This window comes from Hoplias malabaricus, chromosome 14 (assembly GCF_029633855.1).
Source record: "Hoplias malabaricus isolate fHopMal1 chromosome 14, fHopMal1.hap1, whole genome shotgun sequence".
In the NCBI taxonomy this organism is placed as follows: domain Eukaryota; kingdom Metazoa; phylum Chordata; class Actinopteri; order Characiformes; family Erythrinidae; genus Hoplias; species Hoplias malabaricus.
Window position 1 is genome coordinate 15,812,139 of NC_089813.1, and position 22,878 is coordinate 15,835,016.

The window sequence follows — 22,878 nt, forward strand, 5'->3', positions numbered from 1 at the left end:
TTTCATAAAGAAGGGCAAAAGTAAAAGTTTTGTAAACGTTGGTTTAATAAATGTTTAAAATGCACTTGTAGTATCTGGTAGGACAACACCTCTGTCAACTTTAGAATATAGGGCTTCTTTATTTGAGAGATGGTCAGAAAGCTCCATGCTTGCTTCTGTTCAGAAACAATCCACAAGGGTTTTGTCCATCCTTGCACTGAGAATAAATCTCAACACTGTAGGGCTGAAAGAACATGTAGCTGACAAGAGCTCATTACTGAGAAGAGAGACAGATGCTTAGCTCGTGAGAAGCATGAAATGCAACCAGTTTCTATGACTGAAATGAGTAGGCGGGGAGATATACTTAGTTTTTCATTCATTAATTAATTCCTTGTCTGTAACCACTTATCAAGTTCAGGGTCCTGGGGGTCCGGTTCCTACCTGTAGTCACTGGGCGCAAGGTGGGAACACACCCTGGAGGGGGCGCCAGTCCTTTGCAGGGAGACACACCTTGGAGCAGTGTGACTGTGATACTACCTGCTGTGCCACCATGATTTAGTTTTTGTTTTATTTATTATAACATTTTTAATGAATAACGTTATGCCCTTTTAAAGACTGGACATTTAGTATAATAAAGGGTGGTCTCTGAATTTTGGACAAGTGCTGGAAAATGTTGCCTTCTTAAATATAACACAGTTGTTGATAAACACAAGAACATTTGTTTGTACTGTGAGACTCGTAGGTATAAAAGACTAGTTCAACTAAGAGTATTCCATATACAGGATATAAAGGAATGGCTCAGTGTGTGAATTGCCATGATTGGCTGCATTGTGCTGTATGCAAGTGTGTTTTGCAGTGCTGTAGATGAATGCATCAGGCCTGTGTTTAATTGCAGCGTAATTATCAAGCAGAGGGGAAGCGGTTAAAGCATCATAAGAGGGTGTTTGGGGTGTAGCCGTCCTCTTTTACCCTGCTTTACAAAGACAAACACACATAGTTAAGCGGTATGCAGAGTAAGAACAGGAAATGGCGAGGAACTTCTGCTGCTCTATATTTTCCAAGGATAACTTAAAGATCACTGCAGGTGTAAGTGTTTCAGTTTCACTTTCTTCATCCATCTAATGGATATTGATTAGCACTGCCTGTCTGAAAGGTCTTTCCACATAAGAGTACCGGGCTGGACAGAGACAGTTGTATGAGTCAGGGCAGAATAATAAGAAAGGAGAAAGGAACAGGATGAAGTAGTTTGATGAGAGGAGAGAAAAAGCTCCATCTGCTTCGGAACATTCCTCTAAGAGCTTGTATTTACACACGCTAACACATCCACACAAAGCACTCACCTTCATGCTTCAAATCACTCAGGATGGATAGGGCTTCTTTTCTCTCTCAGCTCCCTTAACATGATTCCACCCTACTTAAATGCTTCCAGTTGACTTACTTTAAACTGTTCATAAAATGGGGCTGGAACAACTAATGTTACATATGCAACATATGACAAACAAAGAAATATGCTTTGTATTGTATAAAAGTTTTCAAAAGCCAATTGTACATTAAAAATAAAGTACCTTAAAGTCAAGCAACTGGAGGGGGGAAAAAAAAGGACTTGAAGTACCAAAGTTCCCTAATATGAGATGAATTATTTAGGGTAGCACAGCAGTGACAGGTTAGTATCTCTTCTGAGAGTGTAGAGTATTAAAAATACAGAAAAAAATATACTCAGTGTACAGAATAGTGCAACTAAATCTGATAAGTACAAAGGTACAGTACAGGTACATTATACAGTGTGTGCAGAATTTTTGGGCAAGTTATATTTGAGAGGATTCTTTATTATTGAACAACAACTTTTTTCTCAATCAACCCAAAAGCTTAATATTTTTGGAAGTTGGAGTGGGATTTTTTTAGATTTGGCTGTCTTAGGAGGATATCCGTTTGTGCAGGTAGCTATTACTTTGCAGAATTATTAGGTAACTTAATAAAAACCAAATTTATACCTATCTCACTTGTTAGTTTTCACCAGGTAAACCAATATAACACAAAATTTAGAAATAAACATGACATTCAAAAACAAAACCAAAAACAAATCAGTGACCAATATACCCACCTTTCTTTACAATGACACTCAAAAGCCTTCCAGCCATAGATTCTGTCAGTTGCTTGATCTGTTTACAGTCAACATTGCGTGCAGCAGCCATCACAGCTTCCCAGACACTGTTCAGAGAGGTGTGCTGTTTTCCCTCCCTGTAGATCTCACATTTTGAGGGACCACAGTTTCTCTATGGGGTTCAGATCAGGTGAACAAGGGGGCCATGTCATTATTTTTATTTCTTTTAGACATTTACAGACCAGCCACACTGTGGAGTATTTGGATGCATGTGATGGAGCATTGTCCTGCATGAAAATCATGTTTTCCTTGAATGATACCGACTTCTTCCTGTACCACTGCTTGAAGAAGGTGTCTTCCAGAAACTGGCAGTAGGTCTGGGAGTTGAGCTTCACTCCATCCTCACACTTGCTGGCATCAGAGTGGAGCTCTCTGCCCTTTACTGATCCAGCCTCTCGCCCATCAAGAGTCACTCATTTCATCAGTCCATAATACCTTAGAAAAATCTTAAGATATTTTTTGGCCCAGTCTTGACGTTTTATCTTAAGTTTCTTGTTCAAAGGTAGTGGTTTTTCAGCCTTCCTTACCTTGGCCGTGTCCCTGAGTATCGCACACCTTGTGCTTCTTGATACACCAGTAAAGTGGCAGCTATGAAATATGGCAAAACTGGTGGCAAATGGCATCTTGGCAGCTTCATGCTTGATTTTCCTCAATTCATGGGCAGTTATTTTGCGCCTTTTTTTTTTCAACACGCTTCTTGCGACCCTGTTGGCTGTTTGGCATGAAACACTTGATAGTTAGGTGATCACGCTTCAAAAGTTTGGCAATTTCAAGACTGCTGCATCCCTCTGCAAGACATCTCACAATTTTTTACTTTTCAGAGTCCGTCAAATCTCTCTTCTGACCCATTTTGCCAAAGGAAAGAAATTGCCTAATAATTAAGCACACTTTATATAGGGTGTTGATGTCATTAGACCACACCCCTTCTCATTACAGAGATGCACATCACCTGATTTACTTAATTGGTAGTTGGCTTTCAAGCCTATACAGCTTGGGGGAGTAGGACAACATGTATAAAAAGGATGATGTGATCAAAATACTCATTTGCCTAATAGTTCTGCACACACTGTAGTTTGTACCTTGAATGACCGTGTAAATCTACCTTTAAATTATGTACATACAGGAGAGATTAATATTTGTAAGATTTCATTATAGATCTGTGAAATAAAATAATGTCAGGGTTACCAGGGGCACCAGCCCACCTCCCAACATATATTTTTGAAAATGGGAGGAAACTGCAGCACCCAGAGGAAACCCACAAAGACACAGCAGAACACACCAAACTCCTCAGAAACAGTGACCCATGGCTGGGTCTGAACCTACATCGCCAGAAACCTGGAGCTAATCATGCTTTATCATCATGATATGCAGTTATGTACATATATTTAGTACAAGCACCATTTACGTTCTTGCAGTACCTCTTGCATCTACAAGAGGGCCCTCTACCCATATTTTTCTCAAACACCACCCTCCTGCTCTCTTTACTCTGACTGACAGTTGCATGAGCACAGTCACCAAAGCCAAAACAGCAGATTGCTCATCTACTGTAGTGTGGTCCTCTGCCATTTCCTGTCCGCTGTTTCCTCTATCTGCAGCACAGAATGAAATGTTCCTTTCATCAACTTCAAAAAAGTGTCCTAATTAGGGACTAAGGCTGCCAATTGGAACACACTCAACATTACACTCACATCACAGGAGAAGAGAAGGGCTTCTGATGACTTGCTTCCTCCAGCAAATTTTTTTTCCCTTATAATACACATGTTTATGTGCATTTACTTTGAATTCAGATGGCAAGAACATGTAATTTTCGGTGTAAATTAATGTTTTTTTTTCTGCATTCTGAAGAAACCTGTGTTGTATAGCTGAATCAGGACTTTATCTGCTGTATTACAGAAATGGCTAATTCTGAAATGTTTGTATTTTTACAGAATAGCTTTCCCTAAGTATCAATATCCGGTATCAATATAGAATAAGACTACACTTATAAAGGTTTAGATATGGTTTACTATCTGTTTAATAGTTATTAATTATGTGGTTAATACATTACAAGTCACTAATAATCTAGTATAACAGACCGATGGAAAGGGCAACGGAGATCTGTTGTTTGCCAAATAGTGGACTCCCATCCATCTACACTGTTAAACGGCAGATCTTGCTGGATACTGATCTTACTTTGTCTTTTCCATCAGTTGGCGTTAAGCCTGTCATGTTCAGCTCATATTTGTTATTAGGTTTAACCATTTAATGAAGTAACTACCAACAGTGTCTTGTTATATATTGATGATAATGTGGTGTACCCTAACATTTGAAATAACTAATGCTAGTATGGTTCTCAATCCATCTAAATCCTAATTTTAAGACTGTCACTTTCTAACTAAATAAATTGCATTGTTTATTCTATTCAGACCTTTTTATATGCTGGTCCAGTATAATTCTTAAATTAAAAAAAGAATTGGCTTGTATAAAATAATCTTGACTTTCATCAAATGTCGTGTGTGTTTCAGTATGAAGAAGGCAAGAAGAGGAGGAAGCCCAACTACAGCAGTGTGGATTTGTCTGAGGTTGAATGGGAAGACAAGGAGGATATGGTTTGTTTGTTTTGTTTTTTTTCTTCATTTCTGTTTTATAACAGTGGAAATTAGTAAGGCATTCTGCTTATTAGCAATTTATCTTAAATAAACAAATTGTTGCCTTGCAAATGCATATGAATTGCATGTACACTAATTAGCCACAAGATTAAGACCATTTACAGCTGAATTGAATACAATTACACAGTTGCAATGGGACCTGCTGAGGGATGGGATATATTAGACAGCATGTGAACAGTCAGTTCTCAAAGCTGATATGGAAAAATGCTCAATAGTAACTTATGGAAGCCTATGAACATTAGAACTGGACAGTTCATGTGCATGACCTACCTGGGGAAAAGCTGGCATCAGGTTGCACTATAGGAAGAAGGCATGCCAGCAGAGGCAGTGTGATGCTATGGGCAATGATCTGCTGGGCTTCTGACAATAGTGTAGATGTCACTTTGACAAGTGCAGAAAACTGCTGAAAGATTTCAGGAACCACTGACTTATTTACTGTAATATAACCTAATCTTAAAAAAAATATGGTTACTCTAAATGTATTTATAACCTCTATCATTAAGTGCACTGTTTAAATAATCATTAATTCATTCATTCACTGTCTGTAACTGCTTATCCAGTTCATATCGGGTTGAGTCCGGAGCGCCCAGAGGAAACCCACACGGAAACAGGGAGGACACACCAAACTCCTCATAGGCAGTTAGTGTAGTGCAGTCAATGCAGTGGTGTATAAGGAACAATCTGGGATTTCTTGTTTTCATATTGTTTTTCTCTTATAATTTTGTTTGATGTTTATTCACACATTGTTTGTGGCTTCAGCTGCGCAATGCTATGGTGAACAGAAAGACCGGAACCTTCTCTATGGAAGTTAAGAAGACAGTTGATAAAGGGGTGAGAGAGCATGAACATTAATTAATTATGAATGTGTCTGTGTTTATTCTTTTTACTGCTTTAAATGCCAATGCTTAGCCATATGTTCATTAATGGTTTAGCAGGATGTTCCACCAGATGGCACTGTAATATGCTGTGTGTGTGTTTCAGAAACGCGTCCTTGTTTTGCATAATGATTACTACTACACAGACATCAAAGGAACTCCCTTCAGGTAATGTGTCAGTCTTTATCAAGAGAAAAATATGTAGATACTCCTTGTTGAAGAAATAGCTAGTTTAAGATGCTGATACAGCCGCTCAAGACTAACAGAATTCCAGTAAATCACATTTTACAGCTTCAAAATAAATAAAGAAGAAATGCTGTACTAATCTTTTACTTTAGAAAAAATGGATAAGAATGGACACACTGTACCTCAGAATGTGTTATTTATGGAATGTATATTTTATGCATTACATGTTCTTTTTTGGACATGTACTTAATGGTGTAAAAATTGTCTTGTTTGAGGACATTGAACAACTGTATTGATAATGCATAATCTTCACTTAGATGTTTATCTTTTACTGCTTTGATACATTACAACTTTAATATTTATAACATAATCCAAACTTTATTAAACTTTGAATTAATTCAGTTTTTTTTTTTCAAGAAATATGGCAAAATATATAATTTCTGTTCCCATCTCTGTATGCAAGATGGCAGTAATTAATCAGTGTTAACAGAACAATTACTGAGCTTCAATTTATTTTTGCCAGATGTTAAGCTGTTTTATTGAGCCTCTTATGTAAAATAACATTAAATAAATCTGTATATGTTGGTTATATACGTGATAAAACCAGCAAAAGATTTGTAAGCCAATGTGCAACATCTGGGGGTCCTCATGTGTGACAAGAAAAAGAGCAAGTGTTCATAGAGTGCTGCCAATGGCATGGTATCACAACGTATCAATTAAAATTTAAGAACTAATAATAAGAATGAGCTATATGATACATTCAGTCTGTAAACTATATGAATGCAAGTGTTTGTATGAAATCTGTATGGCCATTCCATTATTCATATTTAAGTGGCCCAGGTGATTAAATCGAAACTGGCATCAGAAGATATGCACACATGAATTGTAAAGAGTGCTGTTGGTGTGAACTCTAAAGTGATGTGTGCTTATTTTGCAGCTTAGGTGTGGCCTTGTCGAGAGGACATGGTAAATATTTCTTCAGGGGGAGTGTCACCGTGGAAGAAGGTAAACCTCCACCCCTTCCCAAAAGTATACGCCAAACAGCCATAAGATTATGACCAGCTCCTTCTTTCTTCACTCACTTTTCCGTCTCTCAGTTCCACTGGTCATACAGAGCCATACAGGAGCACTTTGTAGTTCTACAATTACAGTAGTCCATCTGTTGCTCTGCAAACTTAGTTTGCTTCTTTCAATGGTCAGAGTCCCATTGCTTATTGAACACTGCCCACAGGATGTAGCTGCTGGATATTTTTGGTTGATGGACAATTCTCAGACCAGCAGTAACATTCACCCGTACCAGCACAACACACTGCAGAGCTTAAAATGATTCACTAGCTAAATATAATCTGCTCAGTTGTGGTCCTGTGAGGGTCTTGATTAATAAAGAACAAGGTGAAAGAAGATAAAATGTTAAGTGTTAAAAATTCCAATTAATAACTCCCAAAATAATAACTTAAAAGAAGACAATGTAAAATGAATGTACAATGAAAGTGAATGTAAAAATATTTTTTCCAAGTAATTTTGGCATATTTGTATTGGTCAGGAAGATTTGTACACAATGTGACGGAGAGCTGTGTTGTTCAAATGACTTGGTAAACAAACAAACAAAAAAATAGACAAAAATGGAGATACATGTTTTAGCGCAGCGCAGGGCAACAGATGGACGGCAATTTGCATTTGTAGAACATCCAAGTGCCCTTGTATGGCCAATGGAGCTGAGAGAATGGACGGTGGAGGTGTCCATAAGGTTATGGCTGATTTTTGTGTGTGTGTGTGTATATACACACACACACAAGCTAAATCAAATGTTTTCTTTGCGCATATATGCACTTGAACGTTTTGCCAGGTACCAGTGTTTTCACCCCTGCGGTTTCCGCCCCCCTCCGGACCATGTGTGTTAATATTCATTGACTCCAGTTATGTGTGCGTTTTTAAACTCTGCTACTATGCGGGATTGTGAGAGCATGACTCGGCATTTCCTGTGATGGCCAACACGTCAGCTCCGATAGAAATGGACATTTTTCATCCAGGGGAAAAGCTGATGAATTATGAATGAAATGAAGAAAAATAACTGGCCATAGAATGTGCATGGAGTTGACCCTCCACTCATCTGTTGAAGTCAGTCATAATGGGGGTAGAAAAGAAGAGTAGTGAGAGAATAAGTTTGTCAGAAGAGGGAAAGAGAAAGAAAGACAAGAGAAAATGGAAGCGAGAGAGAGGAGGTAAGTGAAAGGAAGAGATTAAAAGAGCTAGAAGAAAAAATTGTACAATTGAAAAAGAGAGAATCGGAGGAAAAAGATGAGAGGGAGAAAATAATATGAGATACAGTTTGAGAGAGAGTTGAAGGAGAAGGAGCATTGGATGAAACAGAAAAAGCTGTAGGAGAGGGAGAGGAGGAAACTACAAGGAGAGTAGGCGAGTCAGTGTTGACCTCCGGTTTTACCAAGTCTTTCCATCCACAGGCTCAAAATTACAATCTGTATACATTATGAAAATTGTGTGTATGTGGTCAGGTTTATGAGAGCTGAATTAGTCACCCATTCATTTTAAAAGCTTTGGATCCTGATGCCAGGTAGCCTTGTGGTATCGTTTTATTTATGATTAGTTGCCTAAACATGACAGAACTGGCTATGCATTAATATGACGTAAAGGAAGCAAGAAATTTTGAGGTCATTTTGGTTTACTTGTAAAGTAAATTTAAAGCAGTGAATATTAAAACAGAATTTGTTGTACAGAAAAAATTCTGGCCTGCATTACATATATTTTAAATCTGATTCAACCCTTTGAGTTTTTCAGGTCAGGAGCTCAAGATTAGAAGCAACAAACAATGCAGCTGATGTGAAAAGTGGAATTTAGTCTTCTAATCTAGCACTGAAATGGCGTCTGATATTGTCATATTATATTTTTAAATGTAATTATGGTCACTGTAGAGTGCACAGGATGCTTAACCAAACAAGTGAGATAGTGAAGCCTAACTCAACAAGTGATTAGGGCAACAGCCAGTGAAAAAGCTAGAAAGAGAAACATGCTTTTAATTCAAAAAGATGTTTACTGAACACTGCCTAGTATGTCTTTTTTAAAGTTTTCAATATTTATAATGCTTTGACCCAGATAGGATGGTATACTCGTTACAATTTCAAGTCTACTAGGTTGTGGTAAAATTTGTTTTCTCCAGCTTGTATAAAAAACACAACAATCACCCAACATGACTATCTGACTTCACTAATGCTCTTGCGCTTGAAAGCTATCAAATCAGCACACTATATTTTTAAATGACCAAGGTCAGGCTTTTGAGGTCAAGCCTTTTGTTCCTAAGTAAGCTCAAAGAACTTTTTTTTTTTTTCAGTTTAAAAACCTCTGATACTGCTTTATGTCCCAAATGAAAGCCTACTTTGTTGACAGACATGACCATTATAAATTTGTTTAAAAGCTTTCATGTGTTTTATTGTGTTTCAGGACTTCATGACTTGGAGCATCCAGATGTGGCACTTGCAGATGAATGGTAATGCAGATGAGCATATGCAGTCATGCAATGTTTTGTGTTTGCATATGTGCACAAGATGTTTTGCTGTATACTTGAGAAGACTTTGTAGTATTGGTTTGTAGGTGTGGCTTGTTTAGCTTGTTTTGATGGGACCAAGTGTCCCCAGTAAGAGGAAATATCCCCAGTGTGATGAAGTGTCCACAATGTGATGACTAAGACTTTCAAATTAGCCAAAAGTTAGACAAAATTTCCTTCCAAAGTTCAGTTTTAAAAGGTTGGTGTAGAAGTGGTACAGAGGCCTAAGCTTTGGCCCTGTCAGCAGGTGATTGCTTTTTCAATCCCCAGTAATGCCATCTGAACCTGGGGTGGCACAAGAGCACGTTTTGTCTCTGGGGGTTGGACAGCCCACAAATGGGGAGCTTTTGTTACAGTTTTCAGTCATCCCAACGATCAGTGTTAGAATTAACATTTAATTAAATTTTCATTTAATTTCCATTCCACTTTGCGGTTTCTTAGATAATTTAAATCTACAGGGTTTCTTTATTTCTGCATAAATATAACAACACACATGAGTATTTTTTGAAAATATCTTCCAGGCTCGTTTTCTCCACTCATTTTTTCCAGATTGCATTTTGTAACATTTCAGTGGAAATACCACACAAACATTATAAAAATGCCAATGCAAACCTGTGTATGTGTTATTCCAGGACATACTGTAACACAGATGAGCATCCAGAACATCGTTACCTGTCTCAAATTGAGGCTATCAAAATCTACCTCATTGGAGGGCAGCCGCATCTCAAGTGTAAGCGAAAGCTCTTCAGACACAGACAAATATACTTCTTGAATACACATTGTTGTGCTGTCAGCAGATTGTTTGCCTTTGATGTTAATATACATGTTGCTGCCATTTTTGTTCTAGGTGATAAAGAGTTGATTCAGGAGGTTTTATTTGATGCTGTGGTGACTGCACCGATAGAAGCTTACTGGACCAGTCTGGCCCTTAATAAATCAGAGTATGAACGCGCATGCGCGCACACACACACACACACTTGTTTTCATGAACTATGGAGCTATTACATAGATTTTCATTTGTTTTCCGGAGGCTTACTTCATATGCACAAGCCTAAATCATAATATATGCCTAAGCATGGCCTTATCTTACACACAGACATACACCCCCACAACACACACACACACACACACACACACACACACACACACACAACTGTCACCATTTCCTAAGTGTTTTATATTCTCTGTTGTGACAGAAACTCTGATAAAGGTGTGGAGATCGCTTACTTGGGCACTAGAGCTGGCCTCTCCAGAATCAACTTATTTGTGGTACCAGACCAACTAAGCAATCAGTAAGCAACAAAAAAATACTGATTCCCATAACAGATATCATTTGTTCGTGCATGTAAATATAATTCTATAATTCTCTGTTAATAATTTTCACTACCATTTGGTGCCTGGAATCATCAAGATATGTAAACGGAATTCTCTTATGGATTAGTGTTGCACAGTATACCGATACTATCTCAATTACTTGTCATTAAAACAGTGAGATACCCCATATAATGTGTACCGGTACTTTAACCCCTTTCCGCAGAAACTCCCTCTACCCAAAACACAAATACACACACCGATTTTCAACCGCCTTCAGTAAACCGTTCTCCAGAAAAGCACAGGGCCCACCCTGCTAGGTACTGAGAGTTTATACCTGGAGCAGGTCGCCTTTTAAACTCGGACTTTTAAACCATAACTGACATGTAAGGCCTCTTTTTAGATTCTGTCTTTAAAAATCACTTACAGTTTCAGGAAAGAAGCCTGCGTTACTGTAATGCACTGTTCTGGAGCTCCTGGAGCCATGACAATGGGAAGGTTGTACGTAAAGTCTTCATGAATTCAAAGCTGAGGGCGTTCCTCAGTGTAGCTGTGGACCAATGAGCGGCTGCCGGCTGTGAGCTGGGTCCTATTACCCGGGGGAGGTGTGCGCTGTTGGACGCCGCTCTCCATAGGAATTCGCTCAGAGTTCTCAACAGGCGGGTCAGAAGTGATTGACACATCTGTAAACCAATAGCAGGGATTCAGACAAAGACAGAAGCGATATGTGCCGAGACTACTCACTTTCTGGGCCTGGGAGAAGGAAGAAACGCTTGGGAACAGGAAAAGCGCTTCAGAGTACAGTAAAGGTTTGCTATGGAACGCCATCCGGGCCCAAATATTTTAGAATAAACTTAAATGTACTTGTTTTTATCACAGAACAACCAAATAAAACCTTTTTTTTGTGAAACTTATGTCGTTGTCTAATTTTAGAAAATGCTGTATAACTCCATAATACTTGACTTTTTTTTGTAACACAAAAATTGTGTAAGCTGTGTTACAAGACCCCATAGAATCAGAAAAAGGAAAAGAAATGGCCGGCCTGTTATCCTCAGCACCCAATAACATTGGATATTTTTGATTTACCTCCTCTCCCTCCCTTAATGATTTGCTGCTAGTTTTAGGGACACTTCTGACCTTCTAGCGAGTTATTAAAAAAAATTTATAAAAGGACTAGTGCCAGTGACTTTCTGTACAAACCTTGGCTACTTTTTATGGAAGTATAGCTGCCGGTAAAACAACTCGTTAGAACGCTGGGGCTGACCGAGAGTGGGGGAGGCAGCTCTCTCTGTGGTTATTCTGTTCCCAGAGGCAGAGCTGTGGGAGACACTGCAAAAACAGTAAAACACGTCTTATGAATGTATGACAAAGGGCCGAAGGCATGACAGGACCCAGAAATCGCGAAACGTCACATGCGGCGTCACGCTTAACAAGCGGATTCCAGTGATTTTGCCGACTACCCTCAGCATGTAGAGAAAGTACATTACTTTTCCTGATGTTTTAGGTTTCTGCCATAGTATCATTTCAGTATCGAGATATTTAGGCAGGTATCATATCGAAAGTCATAATTTTGGTATCGTGACAACACTACTATAGATGTATGCAAAAAATGGTATACCATGGTATATAACGTGATGGTAATGATATCAAAATGTTTGTTGGTAGTTATAAAGACAAAACTTGGTTTGCTTTTAGGTGTCTTGATTTTAATGTAATATTATACTTAATACATACTAATACATTTTGAGATGATTCCAGACATTTAAATTGTAGTATATTAACATTTTCAAGGACAGAAATGAAAATTATTTGTTATCAACAGCCCAGTTATCAGTATTAAGCCATAACAAAGTGTTATTTGTAAAAATCTTAACCTTAATCCCTTAATCTGGATTTTTTTTCATGTCTTTTGATCATATGGCCACTAAAATAATTTTCTGTGAGATCACCTGTGTGTGCTGTGTGTTCTAAGAGACTTCCTGACAGCGGAGGATAAAGAGGGTGTGTTCAATGCTGATCATTTCCCTCTGTGGTACAAGAGAGCAGCAGAGCAGGTGCCAGGAACCTTCGTCTATTCCCTTCCCTTTAATACAGGTGAGGAGAAGCTAAATACTTCCAAATGACACACAACAGCAGTGGTATATTCACGACAACACAAAGCACACTTTATTTTTCTTCTTTTCTTTATCTACATTGAACCATGATTATTTATCTGTAAAACAATTACTTGGCTTACAAAGACTGAATGGGAACTGTTTCATATTTTCAGTTAAAAGTGGAAATAGGGAGCCAAAGGATTCAGATCCTAAAGTGAAACTTAAAATTGACTCTTTGCCCCTTTACATTCTAAATACATTGTATGCTAAATGTGAAAGTCTACAAATTTACACAAAAAACAACCAAGCTTCCTCCATTAGAGGCCTAGAAATGGTTAAGCTTATGCAGATCTATTAATTAAATAAAATCACAACCTATTAAATAAAATCAAGTTATTTTAATATTTGTATAACTATCTTAATTTATCAAATGTATCACAATGTAAGAAAAATTGTAAGAAAATTTATTTATTTTTAAAATATAATTTATTAATTAATTATTATTTATTTTACAAAATGTTACCTCCATGTGGTAGGTCAGCAAACCACAGGACAAAAACAAAACTATAAGGTGAATGTTGCAAGGTAAATTCCTCCAAAAATTAGAAATAATGCATCATTTATTTCAGCTTAATTAATTACTAGCTATACATTATTTCAGGAGATATGTAAAGAGAATAAGCAATCCACTTGCTTAAGGAAGAGGAAAGTGGAAGGAACGTTCAAATCTGGAGTTTAAAAAATAAATAAATAAAATTGACAGAGAAAAATGAGTATTGATAACCATGCTAGAAATCACCTACATATAAACAGTACTTAATACTTTCATTTGTCATGCTTTGTGTTCTGTCTGGTTTTGTCAATGTGCTTATGTTTACATCATGCACCGTATTTCTCTAGACAGGTCATGTGACTAAGCTCACAGATGTTTGCTGTTATCTGTAAGTTTAAAGCCCTGTGTTTTTGTCTCATGCCTTGTAAGTCATTTGTGTGTCTGGATCTGTGTGTGTGCGCGCTCATATTTGTTGGAGCTCCGTTTTCCTTTGTGTCCAATTTATTGAGTAATAAAACCCCACGTTCGCAAGTGCATCTGCCCCTTCCTTTGACAGCATTTCATCATCTTTGAGAGACGTTTATTCAAATCTGAAAAAAATTTACACGTTTCTATCTTCCAGTGTGACCTTCCTGTGTGAGAAAACAATTTACTGATATGGGTATAAAAGTACGTGAAGCTTTCAAAAAAAAAATAAATAAAATGAATTTTGAAATTAGAATAGTGGAGTGGACTAATCACACTACAGTCCAGACATCACTGAATGTGTCTGGGATTATTTAGAGAAATGGAAAAATGCAATAAACATATGGAAAAATAATCAGCAGATTTCATTGAAAACAACAGAAACAAAATTTGGTATCTGTTAATTGTATATTTGTTTTTTGCTGAATTATTAACAGCTTAATGTTTGACAGAAAGTAAAATAATGCTTAAAAAAAGCTTGATTTCTCACTGTGGTGTAATTAATAGGTGGTATTTATGATAACTTTTGAATAGCAAGATGTTTTCTTTGGATATTTTTTTAAAGATCTGTTCCATTTAAACCAGTTCATTTTATCAGCACTTTAAAGACACAGACATGAATGTATCTAATCGAGTGTGTGAGTGTGTAGAGGGGGTAAAGGAAAATAATTGTGCTTTAAATAATAAAATTATAAAATTAATCTTGCCAAAAAAGAGGGCACTGATTTTGGATTGTATAATTCTTCTCACCTACCAGTCTAAGTTCTCCTAACAGATGTTGTATTGTTTTAGATGGTTTCTGCTGTCTCTGCACTATTGACTAAAAATTGTCTTTTATTAACTGATGTTTGTTTGTGGAGATCTGCAATTTATTTTAACCAAATGTGTTTTGAGGGCCAGCAGCATGCATATAAGAAAATACTTTATTTTCCTACATTAGCAAATTTTCATTTCACAGGGAACGATAGTGACATGAAGTTATTTTCCTTCTGGATTTGCCTTTATTTACTCTGTATGGTCAGATATAGTATGTCTAGGGATTAAGAGTAAACAGATTTACTGGCGAGAATTACCAGTGACAGTGTAATTTCTTCATATATAGCATAATCTGCGCCCAGAATGGTTTTAGGCAAGTGTCTGTGCAACTGTCCCTTCTCAAATATGTGACAGCTAATGTTGACAACTCTGAGCATGTTTGAAATTGACCTCAAGCAGCGAGCCAGTGCATTTCTGTGGCTTTATCAAAAAAGGCAATGGCTTTTCATCATCATTCCTCTTCTGTTCCCTCTTCTTTCTGCTTCTTTGTTCATTTTTGTACTTTTTATTAGTGCTTAGTTGAGGTTTTGGCATGAATTGTGGATTTTAGAGATTTCCAGTGGGATATGTCTCTCTCTCTCTTTCTCTCTCTGTCTACTTATTAGAAGTGCATGTTTTGAGCACATATTTTGCTTCAGGCCATCACTCTCTAGCTTTTGTAATGTGTCTAAGTGAAGGGCCTTTTTTTGTCTGTAAAAGGCCATGTTCTAAATAGGAGCATTTCAGGCTTCCTTGCCAGATGTGGCAGTACAGCTAGGTCATTCTAATCATAATATTATATGCCATAGGCTCTACACAAGTAGGGGTTGACTGTATGATTTAAAAAAATAATGTGATAAATGACTGTGATAAGATATGTCACATATTTTAAGTCTGCTTTATCTTAAGTAGTTAAAGGTGCATCATACTCCTTTTCCACAAGCTATCGCAGCTCCCTTGGATCTTAATGAAACTCTGAATGAAATCTCTGACATGCTTTGGTCAAAATACAAGCACCACAGCATCAATCTCACACTGTGTAAACATCCATGGCTTCAGCACTCGTTCTTTAATGATAATGAGCCACACAGTTCGCCACAGCGCCGAGCGAGGAGCAGAGAGAGCAAGGCACAGAAATTTCATTTTGTGCTCTTTCTCTACTCTTGCTTTCACCAATTTTGCTTGGGAACTCACTTATCTGCTAATTTTTGCTCAGTGCCTTTGTTTCACTTATTTGTTCTGAGTTTTAACCCTGTGTTCACATAAACATGGGTCCATCAATGTAGCTAAACTACTCAGATGAGGGGAACCAAATAAGAATGACTCATCCCATATTTTATGACTTGGGCAGCCCACAAATAAACTGACTGGGTTATTGTAGTTTGTGGGTTGGTGGGCTCCCCAAATACACAAATTGATGTGCAACATAACTGCAACATTGCAACAATACAATTGCAACAATTGCAAATACAATGCAGTATGTTGGGTACTAATTAAAATACTTGTATTCAAATTTTAAAAAGTAATTCTGTAAGTCTCAATACAAAAACCTTAATCTATCCCAAAATTTTAATTCTTGATATACAGTATATCATGTACGGTACAGAGCACGCTACCATTTTCCATATGAGGAGCTGAACTAGTCCCTGGTGAACAAGCTTATGCTGCTCTATAGAGCAGGTACCCCTAAATAATTTTAGACCAAAATCTGACACATCCAGGCCACTAGGTGTCAGCAGAACATTTGGTCATAACACGAAGACTCATTGGAAAAAATGACAGATTTCTCATTTAAAATGTAAATGATAAAGTCAACTGTCCATCAGCCAATAAAAATTACACTTGCAATCAACAATACAAGTTCATCATTGGTGCAGCCCATGATGTAGTAATGTTTTGCCTTTTGCCCATGCTTGTGCTTGCTATGGTATGTTGTACTAGCTAATAGCTTGTGTTAATTTGCAGGTTCTGAAAATAAGAGTGTAGTTCTGGCCAGTACAGCCATTCAGTTACTGGATGAGAGGAAGTCTCCCATTGCTGCAGGTAAGACTCTGACCTTTTTGATTTAGCTCGCAGCTCTGCAGCTTCAAAATGAAATTTTTTAAAGAACAAATAAGTATGTTGCCTATTTGTGTGCGTGCATGTGGTTTAATATGAAGACAGGATTATTCGGAGCTTAAGCTTAGAAAGCGCAACTGAGGGATTGAGCTTAGTGGGTTTAGACCTATTCTGTCATTCATGCTCTCACTCTCTTGCTCTCTGCCTTGCTTGCATACATACTTTATTTTTTTGCTATAAAGTCCTGTTTATTGGATCACAAAAACTGAAAACCCTCAGATTTTCATTCGGTCTCCCTTTTAAAATCCATTAAGCTGGAACATCTACATACATCTCTCTTTCCATTTGCCCTCACTTTTTCATTTCTTTTTTTCCCCTACATTCATTCTCTTTTTTTCTTTTCTTAATTTTCACTGTCAGTTCCTGTCTCTTAATATTTTTATACTTCTCTATGTCCTTTTATTCTTTGTCCATCTCTCTGTCATTCTCTGTCTCTCCTGTGAATCATACTTCTCCTCAATGTTGAACTGTCTCTTAGGATTTTTTCTCAGTGACTGGAGTGATAAGAGAGACAGAAAAGCAGAGATGGAATAAGAGAGTAAAAAAGTGGATGTGACAGATGAGTTGTGTCAGAATTTTTGCTTGCTGTAGTAATTTTACTGGAGTAATATTAAATGGGGCATTTAAAGAGGTTCCTGGTTTTCACCATGTTGTTTAATGGTTGTCAGTGAGTAACTCTGAGCAGTTAAAGAATGCAAGTACAGTTAAAAAATAATAATAATATAATAACGAGAACCTTATAGTATTTTAAAATGTATATTAAGAATAGTAAACTATTATAAACATATACTGTATTAAAACTGTAAACATCTGATTGAATTGAATCTGATTGAAGCAGTCACATTATAAAATCCAGTTTAATGCAGAACAGTTCCCCTTTGAACATGCTTAAAGCCTGTATGAAGTCCTAACTCTGTATTTCTTGCTCAGTTTGGAATATAAAGCATATATGACATCATCTCACACAGCTGGCTGCTCTTTGTTGTTGGCTGTTTGATATTAAAATTAAGCTAAGCTCTTCTTTGGGGATTTCTGCTTGATTTTGACTTGTGGAAGATTACTGGAAACAGCTAAAGTGACCCCAAATTATCTTTAAATTTCAGCTGGAAAGCAATGATAAAATGTCACACTGTACAATTAATTATAGGTGTCATATTAAAATCTCATATTAATCAGGATTTTAACAGTTGCAGAACACTTCTGTCATCTTTATCCATTACATAACCTAGATATTTTATCCAGAATTTACAATAAAAAGATCATTTCCAAAAAACATTTTTAAAATACAATCTGTGATTCGTTAATTTACTTGAATAAGGAAAATATAAATAATGCTTTTACTGAAAAAGTTTAATTGTATTAGTGAATGTAAATTAACTCAATGTGATGCAGCACACTCCAAAAACGTTCAGAGAAAAGCATGGTTATTTAAATCATAATATGATCAGCTTTCCTTTTAATTACACTGATTAACAATTGGTATCCTCAATTCCCAGAAAAATTAATTTTTGCAAGTGGAATTCTTGTGTGTTCTTGATACAAGACCTTAGCTGCTCTGCAGTCAGTGGTTGCCTGATCCTCCTCTTCATGATGTGCAATAGGAGACAGATTTGGACTGCAGGCAGGTCAGTCAAGCACATGCAGTCTGTCTACAAAGCCATGCAAAATACAGCATGAGGTGTCCTGCTGAAATAACTATGGCCTTCACATGAAATGACATTGCCTTGCCTGTAGCATGTTTCTAAAAACCCAATGTTTGCCTCCACAACAATTATTAAAAATTAAAATTTCATATTTGTTTCTAATATGAAATTTTAATATTCAGAAAATAAACTATATGTGGTGAGTTTATAAATATACATATATATATAAAAGATTCCATTTACACATCATATTCCTTTCCTTTTAAATTATAAAACTGTAATCGATTCAGTTGTATTTTTGGGTTAATATTGATTAAGATCTATTATAATTTCCAATTATATATATTTCTAATCCTCTAAAGTTGGAAGGACAGCTGACCTCTAACACAAGTCACCCAATCAACCCTCATTAATGAGTAATACAGCTCATTGTGTGAGTCAGTGTATGACTACGAGTGTGTGGGGATTTATTTATTTACTTATTTTAATGTGTGCTGCTGTTTTCAGGAGATATTTATGGAAGGGCTGGATCACGTGTAAATGATCACAATATTTTTTATTAATATTAATGTTAAAGAACCTAACAATATGCAAGTGAGATGTTTCATTTTTGAGCTGACAGTGTCCTGACCATTTCCAATTGTACTTCCTGTAGTTGTAAAATCAAATAAATCATGAAATTTGGGTGAATAATATACAATAATGTAGGTATAAAAGGCAAATATTAATACAGATTAATCATTAACTCAGTCACAACAATGGCTCATTAATGTGGAATCAATACATGGGAAGGCTGATTACTTTTAGTATAAGGTTTTAGTCTATGGGATTTACTACTATCAGTAGTTCTCAATCCTGGTTTTGGTGAGTCACTGTCCTGTATGTTGTAGTTTTCTCCTCCCTCCTTCACACCCACTTCAATTTCAGAAGGGGTTGTTAAGTTGCTCATTAGTTGCACCAGGTGTGTTGGAAGCAGAGTGATCCCTAAAATGTGCGGGCAGAGGCCCATCAGAATGAGAACCATTGGTCTACATTGTCAATTTTTACCTGGGTGAACCATTTAAATTTGCATTATGTAATAATATATAAAAAATTGACTTGCATTTATTTGGAGCAGCATAAGTACTGTAACTTTCCACCAGAACATATTTTAGCTGTAGCACTAATGCCTAATGATATTATACACTTTATTCCAACAGCCAAAATTGCATTTAAGTGTGCAAAAAATGTAACGTATGAATCAGCATAAAAAGGTAATCTGTAAAGCAGCATTAGGAATGGAAATGAGAGAATAAGAGAAAACAGGAGTAAGCAAAATGAGCAAGGAAAATGGAGGATAAAGAAGTGAAGAGAAAAGGAACGAGAACAGCGGAGAAGTGAAGACACGAAGAAAGTAGGGGAAACAAAATGAGAGGAGACAGTGAGTAAGAAGAAATAAATGAGAAGAGAATATAGGAGAGAACAAGGGAGGAAAGGGCATCTGAGGAAAGAAAAAAGAAAAGTGAAGGGGAAGAAAGAAAGAAAGAAAGAAAAAGAAAGGGGGGGGGGGGGGTGAAAGAGAACAGAGCGTGAATAAATGAAAATTGTCTACATTCACATAAGAGGAGTTCAGATGGACCCTCCGGGAGATTGCTGGAGCATAAGCGCGCGCACACATTTTATCACAAACGCTGAATGTCAAGGCTTAGCAAAAGTGGAACCGCAACAAGCATATTCCCACACTCGGCTGCACATGCCGCACTGTTACCCTTTAGGATGTAGACACATGCGCGTGCACACACACACACACACACAGGCACACACGTTTCCATGTATTTCTTTTTTCTTTTTTGGAGACTTACCTTAATCTTAACCATAACTACTTTTGGTCTAACCCTAATGCCAACCTTACCATTACGTTAATTTTAAAACATGTCTTAACCTTAAAGTCTAATAATTCAAACTGTGGGAATCTTCTTGTGGTCCACATAAGGAAGAGTCGACCTTACAATGACAGTATGTAAAAAGGTTTGGAACCCACAACACACACAAATGAGTCGAGATGTAGATATTTTTCAACAAACAAAACATTTAATCTCAAACATATTTATTAGAACTCTTTAGATTTTACACATTATTTACCAATATATATGTATATAATGTATATCAGCACTTTTTGTTCTTTGTACATAAAACAAAAAAAAAAGTTTAAGACAGACATATAACCTCACACACACCCTCACCCACACAAAAACACGTGTGTCAAATGTCTATAAACATAATGGACAGTTAAGAGCATACCTTTGCATAGACTTCATTTTGTATGTGCTTGTATTTTCCTCAATTCAAATCCTTCCTCTTGAATGATATGTTGCCTCAGAAAAGGAAAGGCGCTGTTCATAGAATTTATCTTCTACACTGCAAGAAATGATATTATGGCAAGCGAAAACATCTTACATAGTCTATGATATTTTCTTACTTTGAGATTTAAGAATGCTGAAAGATAATTTAATGGTTTTCTACATGTTTTTGGATCATTTGCATCAAACAAAGTGCTACATAACAGGGAAAGTGGTGACAGTATTAACATATAACCAAGAGATGACTCGTTCTTGACACATTTTATGCAAATGAGCTGAGCAGCAACCAGTCAGATTTTGTAGCGTCACAATAATTGTTTATAATATTTTATGGACTGATTTAAATTGTAAATAATTTTATCTACTGATTTGAAATAATCACCAGAATTATTCAGAAAAATGACTTTAATAGAAAACTAGTAAAAGGTATAGAAAAGGTTAAATAATCTTAAAATATGTTACAGCTAAGGAAGAAATAGCAGAGCTATTGTGATTTTACTTGCCCCAAAATATATATATATATATATATATATATTTGTTTTGTTGTTTTTTCAGTGTAACTGAAAATATCAATGCCATTCATGTAGCACTAAATGACTGATTTTATTTTTATATAGTCCACAATGAATTTGATTAGACAGAGGAGGAATATTAGACAGAGTAGTAGAGGCAAACTGACCACTCACATACCCCCACACATACAAAACACACACAGGCAGTGGTAATGAAGCACTAACGCAACCCGACAACCTCATGACATCACACTCCCAGGGCAATGGGAACGTGTGTGTGTGTGTGTGACAGCAAATCTCTGATTTGAGCAGCCTTGGTTAGAGGCTGTTCGGCCCTCATGTTATTACTCAAAGCATCATGTCTGATGTGATTTTGAATATGTGCATGTGTGTTCGCGTGATGCTTGGCAGTTCAGTATCCCGTTATATAAGTTGGATATAATCAGACATACTGACGGAGCAACCTTGTGTCCTTCACACCCTTATTCACAGTCTCTCTGTGCATGAGGGTGTGAGGTAGCTTGTAACATCCATTTCCACAATCAAAACCCATCATGAACCCCTTCATGCAAATCCTACAGCACTGTAAGAACCCAAATCCTTTGCCAGGTCCATAGTTTGTCAAGATCAAAATATCAAATTCATTATTATGCAAAAATCAGAGAATGAGCATTAAGTATGATACAAAACTGAAAATATATTTCACAACTAAATATATTCTCATATGCTAACTAATTTAAGTCCAACTTTAGCCTTCATCACAGCTCACATTCTTTAAAGAGAATTTCAAGTTTTCTGAGAAATTGCTGGAATATTTTCCACACCCCAAAAATCGCTCTTAGAAGACAATTGGGCTCTGTGTTGTTCAGCCCACAGTTTCAACAATTCCAGCAGCTTATGTCAGATTCCTGGATATTTACTTTCTTAGTAAGTGCTTTAAGACAGCTACAGTTTTAGAACAATTGCATTGGGTTGTCTTTTTGCATTGGAAGGAACAATATACTTGCACAGTCTGAGGCTCTCAGAGATGAAAGCTATAAACACTATTTATCTGGTGATAGAGTTAGCTCTCTCCCTGGCCTTGCATGATTCCCAGTATGTTTTAACATCCTTGAATGTTTCCTTTCCTTAACTTCATTAACTTATCAATCAGTTCTGAAATAACTTGTGCATAATGACCAATGTGACTTTAAAGGGTGGTCTCTGAGTTTTGCACATTACTGTATATACTCGCAATATTTAAATTATGATTCTGTGTTAATAAATCTTAAACAAAATCCTAGGGCAGGGCTCACTCGTACACACAGAAAAACAAACACACAAAACTAAGACATACGTACAGTAGCAGCTGCCTACTTGACCAGTCAAACCCTGATAGGCCAGTAAACATACAGTCCAAACAATAAAACCCAAACACAAATTGAAAAGCACTACACAAGTCAGTATGTACATATTGCTGTTACACGCGCTTGCATTAGACAGATAATTATTCTCTGAGTCATTTGTTATACAATAAAAACACTGATATGTATCTGTTATCTTTGGCCTAATCATTTCTCTGGAAGCTGTAGAACTATACTGCATTGTAGAACAAGTCATTTCTTCCCTTTTTTGAAGTAATGTCCAGCTTCCCTTTTA

The 22,878-nt window shown here is 36.7% G+C and overlaps 1 protein-coding gene across 2 annotated transcripts in view; it reads left to right on the plus strand.

Moving 5' to 3' along the window:
- Positions 1–22,878, plus strand: part of cacna2d3a (calcium channel, voltage-dependent, alpha 2/delta subunit 3a) — a 220,840-nt gene that overhangs the window by 148,990 nt on the left and 48,972 nt on the right. For both annotated transcript variants that reach the window (XM_066643291.1, XM_066643292.1), the window contains 10 exons: positions 4,645–4,728; positions 5,548–5,619; positions 5,770–5,831; positions 6,787–6,854; positions 9,306–9,351; positions 10,041–10,138; positions 10,256–10,349; positions 10,605–10,700; positions 12,692–12,813; positions 16,594–16,671. In XM_066643291.1, the coding sequence (XP_066499388.1) occupies positions 4,645–4,728; positions 5,548–5,619; positions 5,770–5,831; positions 6,787–6,854; positions 9,306–9,351; positions 10,041–10,138; positions 10,256–10,349; positions 10,605–10,700; positions 12,692–12,813; positions 16,594–16,671 (820 nt within the window). The remainder of the gene's footprint in view (positions 1–4,644; positions 4,729–5,547; positions 5,620–5,769; positions 5,832–6,786; positions 6,855–9,305; positions 9,352–10,040; positions 10,139–10,255; positions 10,350–10,604; positions 10,701–12,691; positions 12,814–16,593; positions 16,672–22,878) is intronic.